The 27,327-nt window shown below is 44.3% G+C and overlaps 1 protein-coding gene across 5 annotated transcripts in view; it reads right to left on the reverse strand.

Annotated features, from left to right (window-relative positions):
- Positions 1-27,327, reverse strand: part of rasal2 (RAS protein activator like 2) — a 110,839-nt gene that overhangs the window by 57,982 nt on the left and 25,530 nt on the right. For all 5 annotated transcript variants that reach the window (XR_013792388.1, XM_079529603.1, XM_079529601.1 and 2 more), the window contains exons 2-3: positions 8,226-8,353; positions 7,073-7,190 (exon numbers count right to left, since the gene is read on the reverse strand). Coding sequence is in view for 4 of the 5 variants with exons in the window: in XM_079529603.1 (XP_079385729.1) it covers positions 7,073-7,190; positions 8,226-8,353 (246 nt within the window). In the remaining variant the exon portion in view is untranslated. The remainder of the gene's footprint in view (positions 1-7,072; positions 7,191-8,225; positions 8,354-27,327) is intronic.

Below are 27,327 nucleotides of genomic sequence, written 5' to 3' on the forward strand. Positions count from 1 at the left end.
TGGCGCCCCCGAAGATTACGAAAGTGAGGAAATGGTATTTCCGCCCGGTGCATCAAAGCAATATTTTAAATATTTTTTATCAGCATATGCATCCCATACATTCCATAGGACCTCACACGGACAGATGGCATCATTAACTTGCGACGGGAGTTGTCCCTTATTGAGTGAAAGATGAACCATTTCCATTTTTAATTAAATAATGTAGTTATAGAGGGCAATTATAATGTACTAAGGCATATATTAGCCAGGGATCCTGTTAAGAGACAAACAGGAGGACCCGTTTTTTGTTGCCAATTACAGCATGTAAAGAATAATAATTCCCTACTGATGAGATGGTTCATCACGGCTGAGGTTTTAGGTATACCGGCTATATAATTAATGCTGTTTCGGCAACACGCCGGCTAAAAATACAGTCCAAATAACACTTGGACAAAGTGTGTGTTCTACCGCTCTGAAAATAACTCGCTCAGGAACAAGAAGACGGATCCAATTTCCCGCGTGTCATCTTGCCTTTCACACTAAACTCTGCATGTCAAATCAAAACACACTGGAATGTCACTAAGCACATTTACTTAAGTACTGCAAGTACATTTTAACCCATTGATACCTGAGGCTGAATCTGGGAACGCCTTCTAGGGCCTGACCTAAGGTTTCTGAAAACCTTCAAATTTTGATTCATTATTTTTTTAAATAGTTATGTTTTTTCAAAAATAGCAGACCTACAAGTTCATAGCGCGCCACTCGGTGGCGCGCTATGAGCTTGTAGATCTGCTATTTTTCAATAGCTAAATTATAACAATAGCTGATGAGACACAGAGAGTGCGCCGGCATCAAGGGTAGAACAACGTATAGGTTGCACCAGGCATCAATGGGTTAAGATCATTTATACTTTTTTTTTTTTTACACAGGTTTTTTTTACAATGCATTTATACAGTATTACAGTTGGTTATTTTGAATATTTAGATTATTATTGCCATAACTTTATTATGACATAACTAATTAAGCCCCTATTTTACACTTTGGCTATTCAAACATAGCAGAACTACAAGCTTGCAATGTGACACGTATCCGCACATTTTTTTAAAGATTATGACACATTCTGAAAACTTTTGAAAGAGTACTTAACACTTTTAGTATATCGTCCCTGTCGGGTGGAAACCTCAAATGTTCAAAACTGTTACTTTTCGGGATTCAAATTCAAAAGCATCAAAAGTAGCAGATCTACTCAAAACGCATTCTTTCCGACAGAGACAATATCCTGATGTAATTTTACCCAATTTTGAATGCAGGACTTTTACTTGTAACAGAGTATTTCTACACTCTGTAAAAGTATTGATACTTTTACTTTAAGTAAAAAATTATAATATTAATTTGAGTACTTCTTCCGTGACTGCCTTTCATGCTGAACTATGCCTGCCAATCAAAACAAACTGAATGGATGCTGCCACGACCCAATGGTGTAACCGACACATGCGCACGCACGCACACACACACACACACACACACACACACACACACACACACACACACACACAAGCACGAACGCAAACACCATTTTTAGCCAAAAATAGCCAATCTACAAGCGCTGTGATGCATTGTGATCTTGTAGATGGGCAATGAAACGTATAAAGCAGGCATAACTCTAAATCTAATCCTAACCTGAATATATAAGTCTCTGAAAATATGTTTTAACCATAACACGAAACATTTTACCAGGACTATTTCTTAAATTCTACTATGTGTTTTGGCCCATATACAAGCATAGAAAGACAAGTACGGTACATACACATACTCACGTCTCTCACACACGCACAAACTCACATCTCTCTCTCTCTTTCTCTCTCTATCACACACACACACACACAAAACGCGCGCATGCACACGCAGTCGCGCACACGCACACATTTACATATAAATAAGACTTCATTCTCTGCTCAGAAAGCAGGTCGGGGGTGGAGTGGGGGTATGGGGGGGTCTTAAGAGGTCAGAGCAGAATGAATCAACTCTTGGGTCACGGGGGTCTTCACGATTAGTGTTGCCACGTCTGCTTATTATAAGCAACTTTGGGCTTGTTTTTCTCTTGTAAATATTGGTAGTTGCGGGTTGCAGGTTATTTTTTATTATATATATATTTTTTATATCTGTGTACAGAATGTCCTGTTTCACAACTTTTGAAAATAGCAGATCTACAAGCTTGTGAGCTTGTAGATCTGCAATGTATGAAATGTACTGTATATAGGGCTGAAGTGGGTAATGTATGTTTTGTAATAATAATCAACATCTACCGAGCAATCTTCGTTCCTACTCTCACCTATGGTCATGAAGTGTGGGTCATGACCGAGAGAATAAGGTCGCGAATACAAGCGGCCGAAATGAGTTTTCTTCGACGGGTGGCTGGCATCTCCCTTAGAGATAGCGTGAGAAGTTCAGTCACACGAGTGAGACTCGGAGTAGAGCCGCTGCTTCTTCGCCTGGAAAGGAGCCAGCTTAGGAGGTTCGGCATCTGGTTAGGATGCCTCTCGGGCGTCTCCCTAAGGAGGTCCTCGAGGCACGTCCCACTGGGAGGAGACCCCGGGGCAGACCAAGGCGCAGTTGGAGGAAATACATCGACTCACTGGCCTTGGAACGTCTCGGGATCCCTCAGGAGGAAGTCACTAATGTTGCTCTGGAGAGGGAAGTCTAGAACACTCTGGTGGAGCTGTTGCCCCCGCGACCCGACTACGGATAAGCGGTTGAAGATGGATGGATGGATGGATGGATGGATGGATGGATGGATGGATCTACAAAGTAACTAAAGTTTTCAAATAATTGCAGTGGAGAAATGTATTTGCCTGAGATGTAATAGTGGAGTAGAAGTAAAAGTACTGAACATTGGAAATACTCAAGTAAAGTAAAAACAATAAATAAATACGTACAGTACTTGAGTAAATGTACTCAGTTACATTGGAACAGCTGGTAGTGTAGGACTGAACAGAGCAGAAGTTGACGGTTGGGTGTTTTGAATGTGAAAGCCGGCTGGTTTACGGCCCTGGGACACAACAATGCAACTGACCTCAGACCAGCCACTGGGAAAGCCCACCTACACACTCACACAAAGACACTGAACTCAGTGTCGAGCAGGGTTACCATAGTTATTAGTTAGCTAAACAAAATGACAGGAACTACAAAAAACAACTAAATGAAAGTTTATAGTGTGTTTACACTGTCCTTAGTTTTGAAAAATTGCTCACGCTGTGAGCTTGTAGATCTGTTTGTAATTTGTCTGAGTCGTTGAAACTTGACCATGACCATATTACAATAAAAAACTAAAACTAAGCCTAATATATATATATAGCAAACGTGCTCTTAAAACAAAAATAAAACACTATAGGATAGAGCCCTGAGGGACTCTGTTCTAAAAACGAACCAAAACTAAACTGAATTTGAAAACAAAGTCAAAACGAAATGAGAACTGAGAATGAAAGACAAATGCTAAATTGTAATAACCTTGACCTCTGGGCCAGCCCACCTACTCACTCCCACAAAGACCAAGAACTGAACGCTCTGTGTAGACGAGACAGAATCATCTTCATCTCCCCGTCCCTCCAATTTAAGTATCTATAGTTCCGGAAACGGGTAGTATATCTTCTTCTTTTTGTTGTAGCACGCACAAGTGATCCATTACTTCTTGGGGACATGAAATCCAAAACCATGGCCGCGGCACGGGGCCATGACCTTTGGGCAATTCAAAAAGCAACACAGAAAGCTAGTTATAGGGCTGCTATAGCCTTTGCACCGTGCCCCCCTCCTACACGCCGCATACTCTTGCCCTGAGAAATGTCCCTGGGCCCACGTAGTAGGGAGAAGAAAGAGGGGGGGTCACACACTGCCTTGACCACCCCCCCTGTGCTCCGCCAAGGACCCGGCAGGACAAAAACAGGCTCGCTTTTGTCCTGTGCCCGAGACATTCCCAAGATTCAACCGTCCCACTCTGCCGAACGCCACAGATCCCCCCCCCCCCGCCCCCCCCCCCCCCGGCCGCCTATCCCCCATATCCCAAACCAACAACCCCCCCACGCGGCCCCACTAGTGGTGTAAAGTAACTAAGTACATGTGCTCAAATACTGTACTTAAGTACAATTTAGTAACTAGATACTTTGTAGATTTTTATTAATATTACAATTTACAAAACACTTCAGCCCTATACATTTTTGAATACGGAACATGCACTTGCACATGTTACACTGCAGTCTGCAGATACTTTTACTTAAGTGAATCCTGTGAGTATTTCTTCTATCATCCGCCCCACCCCCCTGTCCACTACCCACACCTCGCGGCCTAAATTACAGGCGTGCGCTGAGAGGAGGCAAGGCTGTGTGGATGCAACACTTAATTATACCACGTCAACTCACATTGTGTAGCTGTATCTGAAAGCCTAACTCATGCTCCATCTTACAGTAGTATGAATTGGCCTTTACAGTTACTCTGTATCTGTACTTTAACCACTCGAACCCCAATACCTTGTTTCGCGGAGTTCCTCAGGGCTCTATTTTTGTGTATTTTTGGTTTTTGCTCTACATCAAATATATCTTCGCTGAAAATAGCAGTGAATGTTTTCCCCGGAATATAGATGTGGTAAACAAAAAATGTAACTTAACACTTATCATGCATTATAAATGCGGGGCGCCTAGGACGTCTGTGCTTTTCATATTGATTAATGTAGGCCCCGACCCTAAGCTACATCTGGCTAGCTCTGGAATGCTAGCATCATCCCGGCTGTTTCACTCAAATGGATGTGAAGAATCAACTGACTTGAGAGAAAACGCTAATGTTACTGCTGCTGAATTAGTTACATTTTCGCTAGAAACAGACGTTATCAAATATGAGTGACTGACGGTCGTAAACGACACAGAGCCACCTCCCTGAAAATTTCGCAGAGACACTTTGTTTATTTTTGAACCACAATGCTTTTATGAGATGATTTTAAGATGACCCCATGTTATTCTCCATAGATAAATTAATTCCGTGAACCAGGGGATGCGCGAGTGACGTCAGGACTTCGGCGCTCTATTGGCTCCTTGTCTGTTTACCTATTTTAAGATGCTTATATCTCAGATTCTAATCCCAGATTCCGATTCTAATCAAAACGAGCGTTGTTTACGTACAGTAATATTTTCAGTGGTGGACAGTAATTAATGACCCGGTCATCAAATCATTGGCTTAAGAATGCGACAAAAACTAAGAAATCTCCATGAATTCAAGGCTTCATGGGGTGTGTACGGTAATTGATAGAAAATAATCAAATATATAATTTGTAGGGGTGAACTCCTCTAGGGGCGTCATTTCAAATAATGAAAAAAGCAGATCGAAAAGTTTGCAGATCTGCAGTTTTCACTATTTTCACAACACGTGTGTGTGTGTGTGTGTGTGTGTGTGTGTGCGTGTGTGTGTGTGTGTGTTGTTTTCCTCCCTGAAATGAAAGCCAGACAGCAACTGTCTGAGGATTAGAGGACAAATGTAGCTCTGCTGACTGCTTTGATTAAACTGCTGACACACACGTGTCCGCGCGCGCGCACACACACACACACACACACACACACACACACACACACACACACACACACACACACACACACACACACACACACACACACACACACACACACACACACACACACACACACACACACACACACACACACACACACACACACACACACACACACACACACACACAGCGCCAGACATTAATCCGGCACCTGAACTTGCTACTCCTGTATTGGGCGTGTCTGTGACCTTTTGACTGTGACCTTGTTTGCCACCCACCGCGTTACCCCTTTTTACTTGCTCATTATGTCCTAACCTCATGTACTGTACATATCTGTCACTTTTATCACCTTCTGTCCACCGTTGATTTTGAGAGCCTTGATTTAGTTTTAGTCTTAACTAAATTTAGTCATATTTTATGGAAACGTTTTGGCATTAGCTTGCAAGAAAACATGACTTCTTTACTCACTTCTTTAGACGTGTAAACCTGTGAAGTGACAATAAAGTAGCACAGTAAAGCTTGCAGATCTGCTATTTTGGTAAAATCATGACAATTTGTGCAAATCTTACGTGTGTGCGTCAATTTAACAAAGGTGCAGACGATCAGAAATCAGCAGAGTGATCGACGTTTGCGCTACTCTATGCCGAATTGAAGTGGACTGGGTCCCAGACTTTTTTTTTCTCCCTGGAAGTAAAAACGTTTTCCGAGGCTACTGCTATAGTAGCCTGAAAGAGCCCTGTGCCTTTCTGGGCATAGAGGGGCGGAACAAACTACAGTAGCGCACTAGCGCTGGACCACCGCCGGTTGGTTCACCAACCTATGAGCCCGCCTCCCTTCTCCCCCGCTTCCCTCCTCCTCCCCAGTAGAACGCAGCAGAGAACACTGACATCACCAAAGTGAAGTTATTGGTTTAGCGAAATACAAGGTTCACTCCCACTCCTATGCCACTTTTCCTATTTGGCTCACCCAGGCTTATTTTGTCCCCTTTGAAAACAAAAGCCTGGCGTTATCGAGGCTACTCATATAGCAACATACCATAGGTTTTTCAGAAAACTGCTTATGATTTAGAAGGTCTTTGTAGAATTGGCCTCAGGTCTTACTGGGCTAAGTGATTGATTGTATCTACTGCAGAGGTTTTGACCTCCTGAGTGAGCTGCAGGCTCGTTGGGTGTGTTTGGGTCACTTATGTTGAAAAACAGGAACCGCTGAGGAGGAATCGGTAGGATGTGCAGATGCTGCGGCCACAGATCTAGAATGGCCTCTCTTGTGGTGAGCAAGTGGTTCTTTACGACTACAAAACGTTAAAAGCCACGGATTAAAGCCAAATAAAATCTCACAACTGAAAATGTATTTGATTGAATTACAAAGTACAAACGTGCTGTGGATGCAGGCAGGCAGGCAGCACACACACACACACACGCATGCGCACACCAGTTCGATCGCCGGCACCCACTGTGTGTTGAAGTGTCCTTGAGCAAGGCACTGAACCTCGAACACACACCATGGTGTGTGTGTGTCTGTATATTTACATATGAATATTCTTACCCAGCACGTTGGTGCCCTCTGGCTGGAACTCAGGGAACTGTCCCTCTGATGGCACACTGACCGTCCGGCGTAGGCTCCGCCCCTTAGCCGAGTCTGACTGGCTGTCTGCTATGTCAGCCTGCAGAGTGGGGAAGAGGGGCATGATGGGTAGTAAATGGTGATTCAATACACAGGATGTACTGTACTGTGAGTATCTGTACTGTAATTGGGGGGCGTAGAGATGGTCGCAATGGCGACTTTTTTTTCCTGCGGACGCACAGAGAAAACCTCCGTGTTCATCAACAATGGGGGGGATCTCTCGTACTGGAGATGTGCATGCGTGCACGTGGGGATTTTGGCAGTTTTTACGTGGACTAGCAACAAAGCTAAAAAAAAATTGGCGTCCTGGACAAAGGTAGCTTAATCTTGTTATCTCGGGCATGGCGTTGAAACAGTTAAGATCGTAGTAGCCCAAGCAGGGACCAGCATCTCTGGCAACGTCATTATTAACAGCCAATAAGGGACCACCATTCTTGGTGACTTAACTAAGGTAACTAAGGTAGGTTTCAAGGTCTAAAGGATTTAGAAAAGCAGTTATATATAGCGTTGCAGTCCCGCCCCCTTTCATGACAACGACGGCCCAGGAAATAATTCCCCCTAGACATTTCAAAAAGTATTTATTTAAAGATCTGTAAGCCTCGAACAAAGCCAACTCAGATCGTGATAAATCATGACAACAAACACAATATTTTGGTCTGAACAAATTACAAAGAAGAAAAACAACAAAGAACTGTTGTAACCTGCCCTTTTTGTCTTCTTTCTAATTTAGTTCGGCCCAAAAAGTTTGATGTCATGATTTGTCACGATCCGAGTTGGCTTTGTTCGAGGCTTACAGAAATGTCTATGGGAAAAATGCATGGGGAATTATTTCCTGGGCCTGTCGTCGTCATGAAAGGGGCCAACTAATGTCTATTAGTTAACTAATAGTGAACTACTAGTTAACTAACTAATGTCTATTAGTACTAGACATTAGTTAGTAGCACTCAAAGTAGAGAGGAGTACAGAGGATTTAGACCAGCAGTTCAAGCGATGATGCCATACATGGCCTACTTGTGTGTGTGTGCACATGCATGTGCGTGCGTGCGTGCGTGCGCGCGCGCGCTCGCTCGCGTACCTGCTGGTCCTTGCTGATCAGGATGAGCTGGCTGTCAGTCAGGACGCAGTACTTCCTCTCCCAAACCGAGCTCTCCATCAACGGAGACTGACCGCACGAAAACCGGTGTGACGGGGCGCCTTTCACATCTACACACACACACACACACACACACACACACACACACACACACACACACACACACACACACACACACACACACACACACACACACACACACACACACACACACACACACACACACACACACACACACACACACACACACACACACACACACACACAGAGAGAGAGAGAGAGAGAGCACAGAAATTAATCATTATAACAATAACAATTACAAGGTAAATCAGCAAAGAACAATTGTCTGTCGGGTGGAAACTTTGTATGTCCAAAACCGTTACTTTTCAAGAATTAGGAAAAGAAAAGAAAATAATAATAATAACCTGTGTTCTAATGGATCTAATGTAGTTATTATTCAGTCACAAGTTGTTGTTCATGCTTTTCATTGTTTCAATATTTATAAAACCCATTTATAAAATAGCAGATCTACATTCTACAAGCTTGAAACGTTGACGCAATGCGACGTATTTTTGGCTTGTACATCTGCTATTTTTACTACTTTACACTGGCAGCCAAACCCAGCCTGAATCAGATCTGTGCCACATCCAGATTGGAATCCGATTAGTTTAAATATGGCTAAACACAAACAGGTATAATTTGCATTACATCTCAGCCAATATGTTTAGAGGGTCAAGGATCACAATCAAACTATTCTTAATGATATGCAAATCAGTGCTGCAATTACAATATGATTACATTTGTACCAATTATTATTACTAGGCTCACACAGATGCTAATCTTAACAACAAGCACACCAAGAATGGAGATCTACAAGCTCACTTGTAGATCTGCTATCTTGTGCGGTGAGAAAGCCATGGAACAGCGCCGGGTGCTAAACCAGGTCACCCAGTGTAAACCTACAAGCAGCAGTAACACTGCAGTTCACAACTTTGTCCTGAAGGAGGTGCTGTGGTCTAGTGGGAAACACTCCACAACGTTTTGATGTCATTACTGTAGTGTGAACTGCACTGTACTGTATACCAGGAGAGAGAGAGACTGAACAAGCTGCTTGATCACGCGTGCACACGCACGCACACGCACACGCGCACGCGCACGCACACACAGATACGCGCACACACACTCACGCACACACACACACACACACACACACACACACATCAGTTTGAGTTAAATGCTGAAGGCAGCAGATTTAAACATGATTAAATATTGAACGGCATGTCGTGGCGTTGACGCAATATATAAATAATTGATGTTAAACTGGTTATAAGTACTGAGTCACCTTGATGATGTAATGACACAGCTGTTCACTTCACATGTGTGAAGTGCGACTGTGCGTGCGTGCGTGCGTGCGTGCGTGCGTGCGTGCGTGCGTGCGTACGTGCTTTCGTGCGTGCGTTCGTGCGTGCGTGCGTGCTTTCGTGCGTGCGTGCGTGCGTGCGTGCGTGCGTGCGTGCGTGCGTGCGTGCGTTCGTGCGTGCCGGACCGATCGCATGACACACTCTTCCTCAGTGTTTTACATCAGAGGGTTTGCATTTTTAACGGCTTAACACAGTGGAGTAACTATTTTGGGACACTGGCATTTTCAGGATCCACAACATAACATGGGCACAGTGTGGTTCAAATGCGGTCAAGGCCTGGGAGGGAGGGGGCTTTCTGGTTGCCTTTGGATGTAGGTAGATATGGTAAGAATTGACTTGGAACTACATCTTTGGCGTTTTTTTTGTTTTTTTTCATGACTTTTGCAGCAAGAGTTAAACTTCTGACCATCCAGTTATAGTAACAAGTTACGAAAAAAACAAGGTCGCGTTCCGAAAGTTATTGTGTGATATGAACTGTAAAGTTCAACCAAATTCAACAATTATCTTCGTTTAGTGTCATGGTTGACTGTATGCTGGTCGTCTTACTGCCAAACTGGGCGGTAGCCAGTGACTTCCAGAAAAATCCTTAAAGACCTAGTGAAATGAAAAATACGTCTTTCACACTTTTAGACCATATCCGTGGTCACCATGTGGGCAATTGGGCAATAACAATGGATGCCAAAAAAATGGGAACATTCCCATTCCCCTGGCCCTGCTGCCGTCTCTCTCTGTCAATGGGAACATTCCCATTCCCCTGGCCCTGCTGCCGTCTCTCTCCCATTCCCCTGGCCCTGCTGCCGTCTCTCTCTGGCCCTGCTGCCGTCTCTCTCTGGCCCTGCTGCCGTCTCTCCCCTGGCCCTGCTGCCGTCTCTCTCTGGCCCTGCTGCCGTCTCTCCCCTGGCCCTGCTGCCGTCTCTCTCTGGCCCTGCTGCCGTCTCTCTCTGGCCCTGCTGCCGTCTCTCCCCTGGCCCTGCTGCCGTCTCTCTCTGGCCCTGCTGCCGTCTCTCTCCCCTGGCCCTGCTGCCGTCTCTCTCCCCTGGCCCTGCTGCAGTCTCTCTCCCCTGGCCCTGCTGCCGTCTCTCTCCCATTCCCCTGGCCCTGCTGCCGTCTCTCTCCCCTGGCCCTGCTGCCGTCTCTCTCTGGCCCTGCTGCCGTCTCTCTCCCCTGGCCCTGCTGCCGTCTCTCTCTGGCCCTGCTGCCGTCTCTCCCCTGGCCCTGCTGCCGTCTCTCTCTGGCCCTGCTGCCGTCTCTCCCCTGGCCCTGCTGCCGTCTCTCTCTGGCCCTGTTGCCGTCTCTCTCCCCTGGCCCTGCTGCCGTCTCTCTGGACCTGCTGCCGTCTCTCTCTGGCCCTGCTGCCGTCTCTCCCCTGGCCCTGCTGCCGTCTCTCTCTGGCCCTGCTGCCGTCTCTCTCACCTGGCCCTGCTGCCGTCTCTCTCTGGCCCTGCTGCCGTCTCTCTCTGGCCCTGCTGCCGTCTCTCTCCCCTGGCCCTGCTGCCGTCTCTCTCTGGCCCTGCTGCCGTCTCTCCCCTGGCCCTGCTGCCGTCTCTCTCTGGCCCTGCTGCCGTCTCTCCCCTGGCCCTGCTGCCGTCTCTCTCTGGCCCTGCTGCCGTCTCTCTCCCCTGGCCCTGCTGCCGTCTCTCTCTGGCCCTGCTGCCGTCTCTCTCCCCTGGCCCTGCTGCCGTCTCTCTCTGGCCCTGCTGCCGTCTCTCTCCCCTGGCCCTGCTGCCGTCTCTCTCTGGCCCTGCTGCCGTCTCTCTCCCATTCCCCTGGCCCTGCTGCCGTCTCTCTCTGTCACTTTGTAAACAAACACTCTGCATGTGCGCGTGCATGAGACGGAGAGACGTCTCATAGCCTGGAGGGATGCCATGTGACGCTCTGATTGGTTCAGAAACTTTTCAGAAGCATTTGAGGCTGAAACTTAAAATCAAATGCCCAAATTAACCATTTCACCACGTCTTTAACTGCCCCGCCATGCAGGCCTAAGTAGGGCTGCGTGATGTTAGCAAAGCACGCTGTGTAAAATGTAATGCCTCAACTCCTTCAAATATGGTTATTTTGGGGGGTCCCCAGTACAAATATGGTTATTTTGGGGGGGGCCCCAGCTCAAATATGATTATTTTGGGGGGTCCCCAGTTCAATTATGATTATTTTGGGAGGTCCTCAGTTCAAATATGGATATTTTGGGGGGTCACCAGTTCCAATATGGTTATTTTGGGGGGTCCCAAGAGGTACTATACAGATGGGTGAGCCAAGGGAACAAGCGGGCCCTGATTCAGGGAACGGTTGGAAAGCCGCTGGCCTATGGGCTGTTTCCCTGTCATAATATCCTGTAGCAGGGGGCCGTCTGTAATTACATTACACAACCCAGTATAGGGCTTAAGTGGTGAAAACACTGGCTTTACACATAAACCCCTTCTATCTACCCAGGCTGTCCAAGACCAGAATGTTTCCCAATCCTGCTGCGTTGCTGTTCTGTGCATAAGGCACAGACATCTCTCTCTCTGTTTGTCACACACACACACACACACACACACACACACACAAGACAATGAAGATTTTTATTTTATTTTTTTAACCCATTAAGACCGATTCAAGACTCAATTAAAAAAACACTTCGCACCCGTGTGAAGTGAGTGGTGCAACTCCGTGTGGGGGTCCCCGGAACATCCAGACCCCCAGGAATGCGCCCATGGGGTCGGGACGGTTCCGGTGAGCCGCCCCACGTCCGAAACGGTTGAGAAATGACAGAGTTACTGTGTGGGGGTCCCTCTACTGTACCCTCTACTGTACTGTACTGTACTGTACTGTACTGTACTGTACTGTACTGTACTGTACTGGCACACGCAAAATCATCATATATACAGTTAATATGTGCGTGTGTGTTTGTGTGTGTGTTGCGCACAGGTGGTGAAAAACAACCATGCTGTTTTCGTGCTCAGACCCAGGCTGCCAGCCAGCCACCCAGCCACGTAGCCACACACATAGCTCCATAAGGGAGTGGTTGCACCTGACCACTCAAAACATTTAAAAAAAACAGCAGATCTACTGTAAGCTGACGCAGTGTGTCACTTTGAGCTTTACATCTGCTAAAATCTAAACGTACACAGATGCTTTCCCGGTTTTATGGGAATCTTGTCCTAATTCTAAACTTATAACTCTAATAATAATAATAAAATAAAATAAACTTGTAACGAGGAAAACAACATTTCTCTTTTGGGGTCTGGCATGTTTCGGACGACACACACTTCAAAAGACCTCAATAGAAGACTCCAAGATTCTTGGCAAACGGTGCATTTTTCATAGCACTTTTCTCCAACGCACTTGTGCATTACCGTGGCCCATTCACATGACAGCAGAGAAAGCCATGCTCTGGTACCAAGCTGCTCATCAGGAGCAGGAAGAGCTATGTTCACATACTGTAGGTGTCCACATGCCTTTTCAATTGGCGTGTTCATTTTGACAACAAATTTGCCTTTTGAATTGGCAGAGAGCAGACAATTTAGTTTAGTTTGGTCAATGGTCTTTTGAATAAAATGTCATATTTTAGTTCAAATTTTAGTTTTAAGGTGGCCTTACATGATAATCGGGCATTTTTGACGCTCGGGGGGTGCCCGACCGCTCAAAGCGCGACCGGGATCGGCCCGATCAACATCAAGAATGTTTGATATTTTCTCTGCCCCGCTCCGATTATCCTGTAGTGTGTGGTGCTATCAGATTTCAGATTGAAAAAAATCGGCTAGTGTAAGGCCACCTTTAGTCGACTAAATATCACAATATTTTCCAGCCGACAGATATGCTATAGAATGTAGCAACCACTGCTGTCAAATGCAGACACCGTTGTGAAACAACATCACACCTCTGATTCCGCAAGGCCACATGCAGCGCATAAACACACAACGTATTGAGACACACTCAATGTATTTTACACACACACACACACACACACACACACACACACACACACACACACACACACACACACACACACACACACACACACACACACACACACACACACACACACACACACACACACACACACACACACACACACACACACACAGAGAGAAGAGGCGTTTACTGTGGTGTGTAGAAAAACAGCTTGGTGTTAATGGTGGATATTCACACGCCAATATTGCGAGATGTGTTTGTCAACGTGCCTATAGGGTATAGGCTATGCCATAGACAGACAGAGAATAGAATATGTAAATTAATTATGAAAACAAAACAAAAACAGGCTTCGTCATAATTAGAATAATCAAAAACATGAATTGATCGTCGGGCAGAAGCCTCTCATCTCTGTGTGTTTAATGCCCTAGTTCGTCATTCTACGACCTCACACAAAAGTAGAAGAAGCCGATCTAACAAGCTCAAAACACGCTGCAATGCGACGCGTTTGTTTAGCTTGTATAAAAGCAATTGTTCTGCTATTTTCTGGACTATTCCTGAAAAGTTACAGTTTTGGACATATAAGGTTTCCACCCATAGTAGTAGGTTGTCTCTGCCTTGCTAAAACAAATGCTGTATTGCTGCTATATAAAAACAAATCTTGACAGTTTTTAAAGTGAATATAATTATGTTAACTAAAATATTTGCTTCTGGGAAAAAATATTTTGAGAGTCCTAACATACGTTTTTCAGAAAACTGTTGTAGAATCGGCCTCAGGTTCTTAATGGGTTAATCACTGACCCCTCCCCCCATGACTCATTAACATGCATGCTTCCTCTGGCTCCAGTACACACACACACACACACACACACACACACACACACACACACACACACACACACACACACACACACACACACACACACACACACACACACACACACACACACACACACACACACACACACACACACACACACACGAATCTTACTGGTTATCTGTCCCAGTCAAACCACTATCCCATCTTATCCGCAGGGTTGCCATGTCCGCTTATTATAAGCGACTGCGGGCTCGTTTTTCAGTAAAGCCGCTTGTAAATATGGGTGGTTGTTTTGGAGGGGCTTGTTTCTAAAGTGAACTTGTTGTTTTGGAAGGGCTTGTTTCTAAAGTGAACTTTGGGGCTTGTTTCTAAAGTGAACTTGGGGGCTTGCTTCAGTTTTAACCACTTTAACCCTATATACATTGGCTGCTTGAAAATAACAGATCTACAAGCACACAACCAGTGGAGGTGTGACGTGTTGCAAGCTTGTAGATAATAATGTAATTTGATGACTGGCGGTGGCGGAGTCTCCTATTGACCCGGTCATCAAATGATTGCCTCAAGAATGCGTCAAGAACAAAACAATCCCAATGAATTCATGGCTTCATGGGATGTGTAATAACTGTAATTGATACAAATTAGGTATTTTCTTGGGTGATCTACTCCTTTAACCACACAAATCTTGTATGAGGGTCACTGGTACAACATGTTTTCAGATGAGGGGGTCCGTCACCAAATACAAATTAATGTGGGTGTCCCTGACATGAAAAGAACCACTGCTAAACCACCTGCCCCGGCCTAGCCTCTTCTTTTTGGGGCTCGTTTTCAAAGTCCCCATTTGCTTGTTTCTCCCAGGAAACCTGGCAACGGTGCTTATTTCCTTCCCGACACACAGACTGACGTGGCGAGAGGGAGCGATGTGTCTGCTGTGTTATCATCCCAGAACACCTTGCAACGAGGCTTACGTTTCATAGCCGTGAAATGCACACCCAGAAATAAAAGCCAAAGATGCCTCATGTTGCCACAATGCCTTTTGTCCGCACACAGAAAAGAGTTAAAAAGGTATTTAGTGTTTTTTTATTGTTATAATATTGTGTTCGGAGTTCACCAGACACCATGTGTTGAACACATCCAGCTCTGCACAGGTGCAACGATGCTACTAGACGAGAGACCACCTGGAGATGCACTGTCCACATTCCGCAATGTAAAGATCTAGAAATAATGCTATTTAAAGTAAACCACTAGTAGTTTGCGTGGGCCGATTTACAATAGCCGAGTTTACTGAGGGACTACACTGCACTGTCTCTCTGTATTTGATGTATGTGTTTACCTTTCTTATTGTAAGTCGCTCTGATAAAGAGTTTATGCTAAATGGTAAAATTGTTCACAATTATTTAAAATGTGTGCCACGAGTACGCTTAATTACGCGGTAATTAACATCAACAACAATTTATAAAAGAAGTAGTGAAAATGGCAGCTCTACAAGCTTGCAATATAGGCTGCTCTTTATTTACCACATGAATGAGAGAGAGATACACTGAACAGCCTTCTCTCACACACACACACACACACACACACACACACACACACACACACACACACACACACACACACACACACACACACACACACACACACACACACACACACACACACACACACACACACACACACACACACACACACACACACACACACCCACACCCGTCAGCAGGTGGCACAATGTGGACTGTGTTCTTCTCTCTCAAATCTTACCTTTTAAATGCTAATTAATGGTCTATAACCAGCCTGTGACCATCTGCCAATTAACACTGGTAATTAGACACTGTTAATTACCCTCCGCAGGGCTTTAAAATGGTGGAGGAGTAAAACAAAAACTCTTGTGTTTAAAAGACCTGAAGCCAGAGCATATCGTCTCTGTATCTGTTACTGTCAGGAAATGGACACAAATGGATCCACTGTAGTTATGATTTAGTCACAAGTGCTTGATAATACTTTTCACAAGTCAGTGTTTTTTATTTATTATGTTGTATGTATTATATGGCTGCATTATTTCGCAACTGTATTACTTGTGTTTTGAAGGGAAGCAAAATAAATGCTGTGGAATAAGCGCATGAGTAATAATGAAAGCCGTGATTATTTCTCTCACTACGACCATACCATCAAATATCTATAACCCCTACGAGACCAGAGGTCACAGCACATGGCCCACTTGGCACGAGTGGAATCTCCTTGAGCCAGGCAGAGGTTGAGGGTTCTATGCCCAGTAACCCGACGCCAGTGTATGGAATGCTTTTTTTTAGGGGGGGGGGGGGGGGGGGGGGGGGCTGAAGCACACAGCTGTCTGTCTGGGTGACGTTTCACCCACATAAATGCACGCACGCACGCACACACGCACGCACGCACGCACGCACGCACGCACACACAATGATCACATCATTATTTGAACTAGCCCTTACCCGTTGTGAGATATTGCCCCCCCCCCCCCCAGGTACTGCGCCCTGGGTGCATTTTTAATTCACTAATAAATTCATTATTAATTTATAATTTGTTAAATTGGAAAAAGGGCTTCGTTAAGACCTCCATATTATTATGGTCAATGCCTGTGTGAAAAGTGGGAGCGATTGGTGCAGGCGGTGAGGAGATACGGCAGTGTTTCTGACAGACATTCAGACACTGAGTTAATTATAGTATGATGATGTAAAAAGCTGAAGTGGTGTGTTCCTCTTGTGTTTGTAACATAATTCATAATATGGAACTACTGTACGCGTTCCTCAAAATCCAGGAACTGACGTGGCAACAGATAAGGGGCAACTTCTGATATTTACATACATACTAGTCAGTCCATTTGCAATTTACAATTGAGGCATTTATCCAGCACTCTCTATTAACTCATACATTAAACGCAGAGAGACAGCCTAGTGCCTCAGTAATCTAGAATCGTAGCTAAACCAAGAACCAAGAATCATAAGTCTAAATGTATGTTGTTGCCGTTTTGTAAAGCGACTTTGAGTACTCAGAAAAGCGCTATATAAATTGTATGTACTATTAAACAATATAATATAAAAACATTAAAATTTGTACCTTGAAAGTTTGAACTATACAAGCTATATGACGCAAGCAAAGGAACATGGCATCTGTCTACATAACATGCTATCTAAATAACATTTGCATGGGGCTTCGTGGTCATCATAACTAGGTCATAACTAGGTCATAACATGCTATCTAAATAACATTTGCATGGGGCTTCGTGGTCGTCATAACTAGGTCAAGCGCTACGGGCTAAGGTGGAGTCTGAAGAGGTGCATCTTCATCACATTAGGGCAGAACATGACTGAGTCTGCAGTTCTAACTGCACTGGGGAGCTTGTTCCACAGTTTGGGAGCCAGGAGAGTGTGGAGGAGTGTTGTCCCAGATGTTGCAGGGAAGATTCGGACAGGGTTTATAGGGTTGGATCCGGCTTTGATTAATATTATCTTTTTTAGATTGTACTTATTTACCGTTAATTATTACAGCATATGTCCAAAACTGTTACTTTTCAGGATTCAAATAAGAAAATTGTAAAAGCCGCAGATCGACAAGCTCGAAATGCACCGATTGTAGGTCTGCTACTTTTGAGGCTTTCGTGTCACACTGTGGTGTGATCAGATCACTGTGGTGTGATCAGATCATTAGGGGTTCATTTAACAACACTGTGGTGTGATCAGATCATTAGGGGTTCATTTAACAACACTGTGGTGTGATCAGATCATTAGGGGTTCATTTAACAACACTGTGGTGTGATCAGATCATTAGGGGTTCATTTAACAACACTGTGGTGTGATCAGATCATTAGGGGTTCATTTAACAACACTGTGGTGTGATCAGATCAAGTAGGGGTTCATTTAACAACACTGTGGTGTGATCAGATCAGTAGGGGTTCATTTAACAACACTGTGGTGTGATCAGATCAGTAGGGGTTCATTTAACAACACTGTGGTGTGATCAGATCAACTAGGGGTTCATTTAACAACACCGTGGTGTGATCAGATCAGTAGGGGTTCATTTAACAACACTGTGGTGTGATCAGATCAAGTAGGGGTTCATTTAACAACACTGTGGTGTGATCAGATCAACTAGGGGTTCATTTAACAACACTGTGGTGTGATCAGATCATTAGGGGTTCATTTAACAACACTGTGGTGTGATCAGATCAGTAGGGGTTCATTTAACAACACTGTGGTGTGATCAGATCAGTAGGGGTTCATTTAACAACACTGTGGTGTGATCAGATCAGATCATTTAACAACACTGTGGTGTGATCAGATCAGATCATTTAACAACACTGTGGTGTGATCAGATCAACTAGGTTCATTTAACAACACTGTGGTGTGATCAGATCAACTAGGGGTTCATTTAACAACACTGTGGTGTGATCAGATCAAGTAGTTCATTTAACACACTGTGGTGTGATCAGATCATTTAACAACACTGTGGTGTGATCAGATCAACTAGGGGTTCATTTAACAACACTGTGGTGTGATCAGATCAACTAGGGGTTCATTTAACAACACTGTGGTGTGATCAGATCAAGTAGTTCATTTAACACACTGTGGTGTGATCAGATCATTTAACAACACTGTGGTGTGATCAGATCAACTAGGGGTTCATTTAACAACACTGTGGTGTGATCAGATCAACTAGGGGTTCATTTAACAACACTGTGGTGTGATCAGATCAACTAGGGGTTCATTTAACAACACTGTGGTGTGATCAGATCAACTAGGGGTTCATTTAACAACACTGTGGTGTGATCAGATCAACTAGGGGTTCATTTAACAACACTGTGGTGTGATCAGATCAAGTAGGGGTTCATTTAACAACACTGTGGTGTGATCAGATCAACTAGGGGTTCATTTAACAACACTGTGGTGTGATCAGATCAAGTAGGGGTTCATTTAACAACACTGTGGTGTGATCAGATCAACTAGGGGTTCATTTAACAACACTGTGGTGTGATCAGATCAACTAGGGGTTCATTTAACAACACTGTGGTGTGATCAGATCAACTAGGGGTTCATTTAACAACACTGTGGTGTGATCAGATCAACTAGGGGTTCATTTAACAACACTGTGGTGTGATCAGATCAACTAGGGGTTAATTTAACAACACTGTGGTGTGATCAGATCAACTAGGGGTTAATTTAACAACACTGTGGTGTGATCAGATCAACTAGGGGTTAATTTAACAACACTGTGGTGTGATCAGATCAACTAGGGGTTCATTTAACAACACTGTGGTGTGATCAGATCAACTAGGGGTTCATTTAACAACACTGTGGTGTGATCAGATCAAGTAGGGGTTCATTTAACAACACTGTGGTGTGATCAGATCAACTAGGGGTTCATTTAACAACACTGTGGTGTGATCAGATCAACTAGGGGTTCATTTAACAACACTGTGGTGTGATCAGATCAAGTAGGGGTTCATTTAACAACACTGTGGTGTGATCAGATCAACTAGGGGTTCATTTAACAACACTGTGGTGTGATCAGATCAACTAGGGGTTCATTTAACAACACTGTGGTGTGATCAGATCAACTAGGGGTTCATTTAACAACACTGTGGTGTGATCAGATCAACTAGGGGTTCATTTAACAACACTGTGGTGTGACCAGATCAACTAGGGGTTCATTTAACAACACTGTGGTGTGATCAGATCAACTAGGGGTTCATTTAACAACACTGTGGTGTGATCAGATCAACTAGGGGTTCATTTAACAACACTGTGGTGTGATCAGATCAACTAGGGGTTCATTTAACAACACTGTGGTGTGATCAGATCAACTAGGGGTTCATTTAACAACACTGTGGTGTGATCAGATCAACTAGGGGTTAATTTAACAACACTGTGGTGTGATCAGATCAACTAGGGGTTAATTTAACAACACTGTGGTGTGATCAGATCAACTAGGGGTTCATTTAACAACACTGTGGTGTGATCAGATCAACTAGGGGTTCATTTAACAACACTGTGGTGTGATCAGATCAACTAGGGGTTCATTTAACAACACTGTGGTGTGATCAGATCAAGTAGGGGTTCATTTAACAACACTGTGGTGTGATCAGATCAACTAGGGGTTCATTTAACAACACTGTGGTGTGATCAGATCAACTAGGGGTTCATTTAACAACACTGTGGTGTGATCAGATCAAGTAGGGGTTCATTTAACAACACTGTGGTGTGATCAGATCAACTAGGGGTTCATTTAACAACACTGTGGTGTGATCAGATCAACTAGGGGTTCATTTAACAACACTGTGGTGTGATCAGATCAACTAGGGGTTCATTTAACAACACTGTGGTGTGATCAGATCAACTAGGGGTTCATTTAACAACACTGTGGTGTGATCAGATCAACTAGGGGTTCATTTAACAACACTGTGGTGTGATCAGATCAACTAGGGGTTCATTTAACAACACTGTGGTGTGATCAGATCAACTAGGGGTTCATTTAACAACACTGTGGTGTGATCAGATCATTTAACAACACTGTGGTGTGATCAGATCAGTTCATTTAACACTGTGGTGTGATCAGTTCATTTAACAACACTGTGGTGTGATCAGATCAGTTCATTTAACACTGTGGTGTGATCAGATCAGTTCATTTAACACTGTGGTGTGATCAGATCAAGTAGGCGTTCATCTAACAACACTGTGGTGTGATCAGTTCAGTTCATCTAACAACACTGTGGTGTGATCAGATCAAGTAGGGTGTCCAATTAACAACACTGTGGTGTGATCAGATCAAGTAGGGCGTTCATTTAACACTGTGGTGTGATCAGTTCATTTAACAACACTGTGGTGTGATCAGTTCATTTAACAACACTGTGGTGTGATCAGATCAAGTAGGGGTTCATTTAACAACACTGTGGTGTGATCAGATCAAGTAGGGGTTCATTTAACAACACTGTGGTGTGATCAGATCAAGTAGGCGTTCATCTAACAACACTGTGGTGTGATCAGTTCAGTTCATTTAACAACACTGTGGTGTGATCAGATCAAGTAGGCGTTCATCTAACAACACTGTGGTGTGATCAGTTCAGTTCATCTAACAACACTGTGGTGTGATCAGATCAAGTAGGGGTTCATTTAACAACACTGTGGTGTGATCAGATCAAGTAGGGGTTCATTTAACAACACTGTGGTGTGATCAGATCAAGTAGGGGTTCATTTAACAACACTGTGGTGTGATCAGATCAAGTAGGTCGTTCATTTAACAACACTGTGGTGTGATCAGATCAAGTAGGGTGTCCAATTAACAACACTGTGGTGATCAGATCAAGTAGGGCGTTCATTTAACAACACTGTGGTGTGATCAGATCAAGTAGGGTGTCCAATTAACAACACTGTGGTGTGATCAGATCAAGTAGGGTGTCCAATTAACAACACTGTGGTGTGATCAGATCAAGTAGGGTGTCCAATTAACAACACTGTGGTGTGATCAGATCAAGTAGGGTGTCCAATTAACAACACTGTGGTGTGATCAGATCAAGTAGGGTGTCCAATTAACAACACTGTGGTGTGATCAGATCAAGTAGGGTGTCCAATTAACAACACTGTGGTGTGATCAGATCAAGTAGGGTGTCCAATTAACAACACTGTGGTGTGATCAGATCAAGTAGGGTGTCCAATTAACAACACTGTGGTGTGATCAGATCAAGTAGGGTGTCCAATTAACAACACTGTGGTGTGATCAGATCAAGTAGGGGTTCATTTAACAAAGAAACCCCAAAGGTTAAAATATGTATACAAGAGGTCTCTGCCCGACAACGACGGTATATTTGAATAATTAATTGCATTTTTATAGCGCTTTTCCAAGTGCTCAAAGCGCTTTACAATGGTTCATTCATTCATACGTTGGGAGGTGAAGCGGCGAACAGTCGACGCCAGCGTCCTCACTTCCCACATTCACACACCAATGGTGGCAAGCTCACACCGACCAACTCATTGGAGGCAATGTAGGGTTCAGTGTCTTGCCCAAGGACACTTCGACATGTGGATAGGAGGAGCCGGGATTCGAACCGCCGACCCGCTCTACCTCCTGAGCCACAGCCGCCCAAAAGCATGCTTCCTGATTATTCAATTAATGGAAAAGTCATGGATGGAATAATATATAACAATGGATGGACAGTTGCATCCCATAATATGATGAGTATTAAATAAAGAGACGATAAACAGAAAGTCAGGTGGAAGTTGCTTCATAACTTATTGTCTTATTGCCACGACAACAGCCAGGTGTAGGTGTGGCCACGGCTCCACGCCCTGGGTGACAACACACAGGTCGCTTTGTATTCAACACACACACACGCACGCACGCACGCACGCACGGGAGCATTCCCACACCCCCCACCCCTGGTGACCTACATTGTATATCTGTGTAGCGGCAGCGAGGCCGGTCTCCATGACGACCGGTAAATAACACAGCATGTCCCACTTGACAACACTGACATCACCAGCTTGCTTTACCATGAGAGATAGAGGGAGGGAGAGAGAGAGAGAGAGAGAGAGAGAGAGAGAGAGAGAGAGAGAGAGAGAGAGAGAGAGAGAGAGAGAGAGATAAGAGAGATAGGAGAGACAGATAGAGGAGAGATATAGTTAAGGAGACAGAGAGACAGAGAGGAATTTAGAGAGAAAGAGAGACATACATACATCTCTCCCAGACATCAGTGTAGCGTTGCAGATGTTTGGTTTCCTGTCAGTGACCTACCTGCCTGCTCGCATAACTGATCTAGGATCAGCAGTGTGTACACACTATTTTAGACCCTAGTTACTGTAGAGTCGGGCGTGCGAGCTCATACAGCAGAGAGAGAGAGTGATGGTGATGGATGTAGTTATGGCCGAAGGAGTTGAATGACTGTGATTTAATACGGATCTATGAATAGAGCACAACTTGTAAGTTGTAACATGAAACTGTATTTATTGTTAGTGCTTACCTCACTGTCTACACACTTGTGTGCATGCGTGCAAATCCACAATAGACTATATTATTGCTGTGGGGTGAAAACCTCACACATGTATGTCCAAATCATAACAGTGACATAAACATAACATATAAAGTTAAACTAGGGAGATACTAAGCTATACGGCAGTGACAACATTTAATCTTGTGGTTCTGAGGGAGGATACTGGAAGGTGTCAGGGAGTGGAACCCGTCAGTGGTGATCACCTTCATCGACTTCCAAAAAGCTGTTGACGACATATAAGCGAGGGAAACTAATGAACATTCCCCGGGCTACACTTAGTCCCTGTCCCTGAGAAGATGGTTCATATGATGGAATACCCCCCCTGGCCCCCTTCCTGTTTATTGTAGCAATGGACCATGCCCTCATTGCCCTGAGACACTATCAGTGGCAGGGAGGTAGTGGAGGAGTGTCACAATTATTACATAATAGCCTTGGACACAGCAGAGAAAAGGATGAGAACTACTACAGGCAGTAGAAATGTAAAGCAGGAAGATCGTCCTCATATCATATCATATCATATCATATCAAGCTCAATGCCAAGAAGAATAAGTAATGGCATTCAAGACGTAGGACGCGCTCGAGATAGTCGAGGACTTCAAATATTTGGGTGGTTGGCCTGCTTTAACGGAACAGGATCTGAAGGGCCGGAGGGCACTCCACTCGCCCCTCAATGCCTTTCAAGGGATGAGGAGAGAGTGGAAATCGGACATTGGAGATGGCCTCAAGGAGCGGCTGTTTGTGGGTACAGTGGCGTCAGTACTGGGACATGTCGAGACAGACATGGACCCTCACGGCACAACAGAAAAGGCCCTGGATGGCGTCTACACAACAATGCTATGAATGGCCCTAGTTGTCACATGGGCGGACCACATCAGAAACATGGACCTTTACGGGGGCCTCCCACAGGTCACAGACGAGGTCAGAGAGAGAATGATGAGGCTGCCTGGACACTGTGTTATAGGCCTCCTCAAAACTGGTGGCAGGCAAACTGACACTGTGGGAGCCAGCCCAGGGCACAGCTAATAATAATAATAATAATAATAATAATAATAATAATAATAATAATAATAATAATAATAATAATAATAATAATAATAATAATAATAATATGTTCATTGAAAAGAAAATGTAAGAAACAAAATAATGAAGGGAAATTTACTTGTGAGTCGTGACCCATAAAAATGGGTAGAACACAGTCTCGCATCACTTCACAACATCGTGATTCTTGTAATCCAGGATATTAAAAATGTAAACAGCATGATTTCCTGTTTACTGTTCCACCTTTTACCTAACCTGGCTTTCTGCCGCACAATTATGCAGAACGTGCACGGCTGCACACGTATCCACGTTGTTATTAGAATTAAAATAATTACTATTAAACACTTCTATGAGGCCGTTTTGAGCAACGCTTCAGACAAAACAACTACAATTAGCTCTGTGTGTGTGTGTGTGTGTGTGTGTGTGTGTGTGTGTGTGTGTGTGTGTGTGTGTGTGTGTGTGTGTGTGTGTGTGTGTGTGTGTGTGTGTGTGTTGGCTGCAGGCCACTGCTAACTTCCACTGGCTGACAGGGAAGTACGCATGCAATTAAACGCACACACACACACGCACAAACACAGACCGACAGACAGACAGACAGACACACACACAATCTGCAAGCTCACAACGTGTCTTTATACATGCACTATTATTGGTTCATGAGTCATGATGACATCGACAGGCAACTAAAGTATAAATCAGACATAAGTCCAACCTTGAGCCCTAAATCTAACCCTAACTCGTAGATGTCTTCACACGCTGGGAGCTGTGTGACAGTGTGACTAATACATTATCAATGTGTCAAGTTAACCCTAACCCTAACCCTAACTCGTAGATGTCTTCACACACTGGGAGCTGTGTGACAGTGTGACTAATACATTATCAATGTGTCAGTGAATGTTTCACATGAAACCATTCATTTGGTGATGAAAAATAAACCTTGTTTCAATTATTAATTCAACTGGCTTTATTACCATGCAATATTTGCATTCGGTGTGGATGTGATCATGACATAATACAGTGGTTTAACCCATTTAGGCCTGACCTCGAAATAAAAATAAAATCCCATGAGGACCAGGACAACTTCTCACAGTGCCTATTTCTAAAATTATACTGGACATTTTGCCCTCACAAGTATATCTCACACACACACACACACACACACACACACACACACACACACACACACACACACACACACACACACACACACACACACACACACACACACACACACACACACACACACACACACACACACACACACACACACACACACACACACACACACACACACACACACACGCCTTTGTAAGACCTGCACTGAGCAGATGTCTAGAGTAGTGGGAGAGCAGATTTTCCCAGGCAGGCATGAAGGGAGAGTGCGTGCGTGCGTGCGTGTGTGTGTGTGTGCACAGCCAAAGGTTAATGAGGCTGGTCTGTGGGGCTGCCTGCTGCTGTGTCCATTCACATATACACTCTATTTACATACAAAAAGACACCGCAACCGTCACACGCACGCTGTCAGCCAGTGGAAGTTAGCAGTGGCCTGCAGCCAACACACACACAGCCAACACACACACACACACACACACACACACACACACACACACACACACACACACACACACACACACACACACACACACACACACACACACACACACACACACACACACACACACACACACACACACACACACACACACACACACACACACACACACACACACACACACACACGTACTTGTGCATGAAGCCTGCCGTAATTAACACATTGTTTCATTAACAACAAATTAATGAAACAGTTTCAGTGTGTGTGTGCGTGCGTGCGTGCGTGCGTGTGTGTGTGTGTGTGTGTATTCAAACTGAGTATAGTCCCTCTTAACACAACACTACAAGCAACACAACGAAATTAGTGTTGCCATGTCCACTGATAATAAGCTACTTTGAGCCTGTTTTTCTATAAAGTTGCTTGTAAACATTGGTAGTTTCGGGTTGGGGGGGTTGTTTGTTTCTAAAGTGTAGTTGCTCATTTGGGCTTGCTTCCTAATGTTGTTTAAACAACATTAAACTCACTCTGTCGCTTGATTTTCCACTCATTTATGCAAGCGTATACCCTCTATAATAAAACCAAGGCCTTATTTCCATTGTGAACCTACCACATACAAACACTAACACACAAGTCAATATCACAACGGTAAAGAGGTGAATGTTATGGGGCCTAGCATAAACCCCTGGGGGACTCCGGTCACCTATATATAGGTTTTAAGTTGGTACAATTTAAACAAGGGACAACAATGGAAACAAGCTTCGGATTTATTGGTATTTTACCAATTTCAGCACATTTAGTGGCGTTACTGTGTTTTGAATGGTTGCCAATCAAATGAGTCTTCCTATTCCAGTCCAGTTGGGGCCGGGTAAAGTGTCTTGCTCAGGGACACTTGGCCACATAGGACTGGGGGTCAAACTGGTGACCTTCCGTTTCCCAGCCGGCCTCTCCAGCCACTCAACTATGATGACTGCTCCTAAAATATGATGTTTAATCATCAGACAGACACTCAGACAGACGTCCGGAAGATGTGACACAACCATGACTCATCTGTTACCATCAGTCTCACACACACACACACACACACACACACACACACACACACACACACACACACACACACACACACACACACACACACACACACACACACACACACACACACACACACACACACACACACACACACACACACACACACACACACACACACACACACACAGTAGCGAGCTCATATAAGAGCAGTCAGGACATCAGATTAAATGTTTCTTAGAACTTAACAGACAAACCAGTAAATTTGATTTAGTCTTAACCTCAGTGTGTTACAGTAGCGTATTATATAAGCACAGTGGTTTTGTGCT

This window comes from Electrona antarctica (genome assembly GCF_951216825.1).
Source record: "Electrona antarctica genome assembly, chromosome: 19".
Taxonomy (NCBI): Eukaryota; Metazoa; Chordata; class Actinopteri; order Myctophiformes; family Myctophidae; genus Electrona; species Electrona antarctica.